The following is a 1,571-nucleotide window of genomic DNA, read 5'->3' as shown; positions in this document are numbered from 1 at the left end:
GACGACCAGGACTTTGACTTTTCTCCTGGTTGGACGGACGACGAGAGACGAACTAAAACGTAAAAACACATTTTCCAGCCGGCTGGAGGGTGAACTCTCTGACGAGCCAATCAGAGGGCTTGAATACGCTGACATCACACGAGGCCTTCTAGAAGGTTCTGAGTCGCCGATATCAAGATGTGATTGGTTGAAGCAGCAGCGTGACGACACTAGTTTTATAGTTTTACACTGCAGAACTGAGAGTGAAGGGCTCGGGCAGGTTTGTTTACCCGGCAACAGGTGATGAAAGGTAATGAAAGGTGATTGGTTCAAAGCTTTGATATCTGGAAGCAGCAGCCGAGGAGAAGTGATGAGGAGGAGAGGACAGAACATTTGGAAATATTTAATAAGTATTTATGGACAAAATATGACCAACATCAGTCTGATTCAGATTGTTTTCTTCTGCTGCACCTTGAAGACTTTGAAGACCTTGAAGGCCTTGAAGACGGTCGCTGTTGGTTTGTCTCAATGTTCAACATCTAAACCTGAAATATGTCCGAACGTGAAGAATCCCATCGGAGCTCCAAACGTCTGAACCACAATGTGTGTGTGTGGTGAAAGTGTCCCACCGGTCCAGCACCGGGACCTGGTCCAGCGCCGGGACCCGGTCTCACCGGTCCAGCACCGGGACCCGGTCCAGCGCCGGGACCCGGTCTCACCGGTCCAGCACCGGGACCTGATCAAGCACCGGGACCTGGTCCTACCGGTCCAGCACCGGGACCTGGTCAAGCACCGGGACCTGGTCCTACCGGTCCAGCACCGGGACACGGTCTCACCGGTGCAGCACCAGTCCAGCGTCGGGACCCAGTTTCACCGGTCCAGCGCCGGGACCCAGTCTCACCGGGACCTGGTCCAGCACCGGGACCCGGTCTCACCGGTCCAGCACCGCCGGAACCCGGTCTCACCGGTCCAGCGCCCGGCTGTAGTCCTGCGGCCCGCAGCCCCCTTCGCCCTTCAGTTCGGCGAAGACCTGCGTGAAGAAGTGCGGGTCGGCGTTGATGCGCAGCATGTCGGCGCTGGTGGCGTCCACGATGGCGAGGCAGCGGTCCCAGAAGGCCTCGGTGCCCGGCTCCACCAGGAAGGGCTTGAGCGGGTAGGAGATCTCGTTGCCCATGTAGGAGTAGGACAGGTAGAGGCAGGTGAGCAGGGCGGCCTGCAGCTCGCGCTCCGACGCCACCCGGCCGCCGTCCACCACGCCGCGGCACAGCATGTAGACGAAGACCACGTTGGCCGGCGTGACGAAGGCCTGGTCCTGCCAGCCCTGCAGCAGCAGCGCGCGGTCCACGGCGCGCAGCCACAGCGCCGGGTCGCCGGGCGACAGGCGGCGGAGGCGGCGGCAGCGGCGGCACAGGAAGTCGCCGAGGCAGCGCAGCAGCTCGCTGGTGGACGCCTGGACCACCACCCGCCTGGGCGACGAGGGCGGCGCCCCCTGGGGGGCCTTCTGCACCGAGGACGGCTGCTGGGACTTGCCGTAGCCGTGGCCCGGACCCGGACCCAGACCCAGACCCAGACCCAGACCCGGACCCGGACCG

At 62.1% G+C, this 1,571-nt stretch overlaps 1 protein-coding gene across 2 annotated transcripts in view; it reads right to left on the bottom strand.

Annotated features, from left to right (window-relative positions):
• Positions 1 to 628: 628 nt before the first annotated feature.
• The window catches only part of LOC308144809 (cyclin-dependent kinase 5 activator 1), a 3,477-nt gene continuing 2,534 nt past the window's right edge, over positions 629 to 1,571 (bottom strand). Inside the window, exons 2-3 of one of the 2 annotated variants that reach the window (XR_013937065.1) lie at positions 871 to 1,571; positions 629 to 715 (exon numbers count right to left, since the gene is read on the bottom strand). The exon at positions 871 to 1,571 is cut by the window's right edge and continues 598 nt beyond it. Coding sequence is in view for 1 of the 2 variants with exons in the window: in XM_080516041.1 (XP_080372167.1) it covers positions 941 to 1,571 (631 nt within the window). In the remaining variant the exon portion in view is untranslated. Of the gene's footprint in view, positions 716 to 829 lie in introns of those variants that run through there. The other variant, XM_080516041.1, reaches the window with a different exon arrangement.

This window comes from Blennius ocellaris, assembly GCF_963422515.1.
Source record: "Blennius ocellaris genome assembly, chromosome: 20".
NCBI classification, from domain to species: Eukaryota; Metazoa; Chordata; class Actinopteri; order Blenniiformes; family Blenniidae; genus Blennius; species Blennius ocellaris.
Note: the sequence above shows the minus strand (reverse complement) of the source record. Positions and strands in the feature narration are given on the sequence as shown.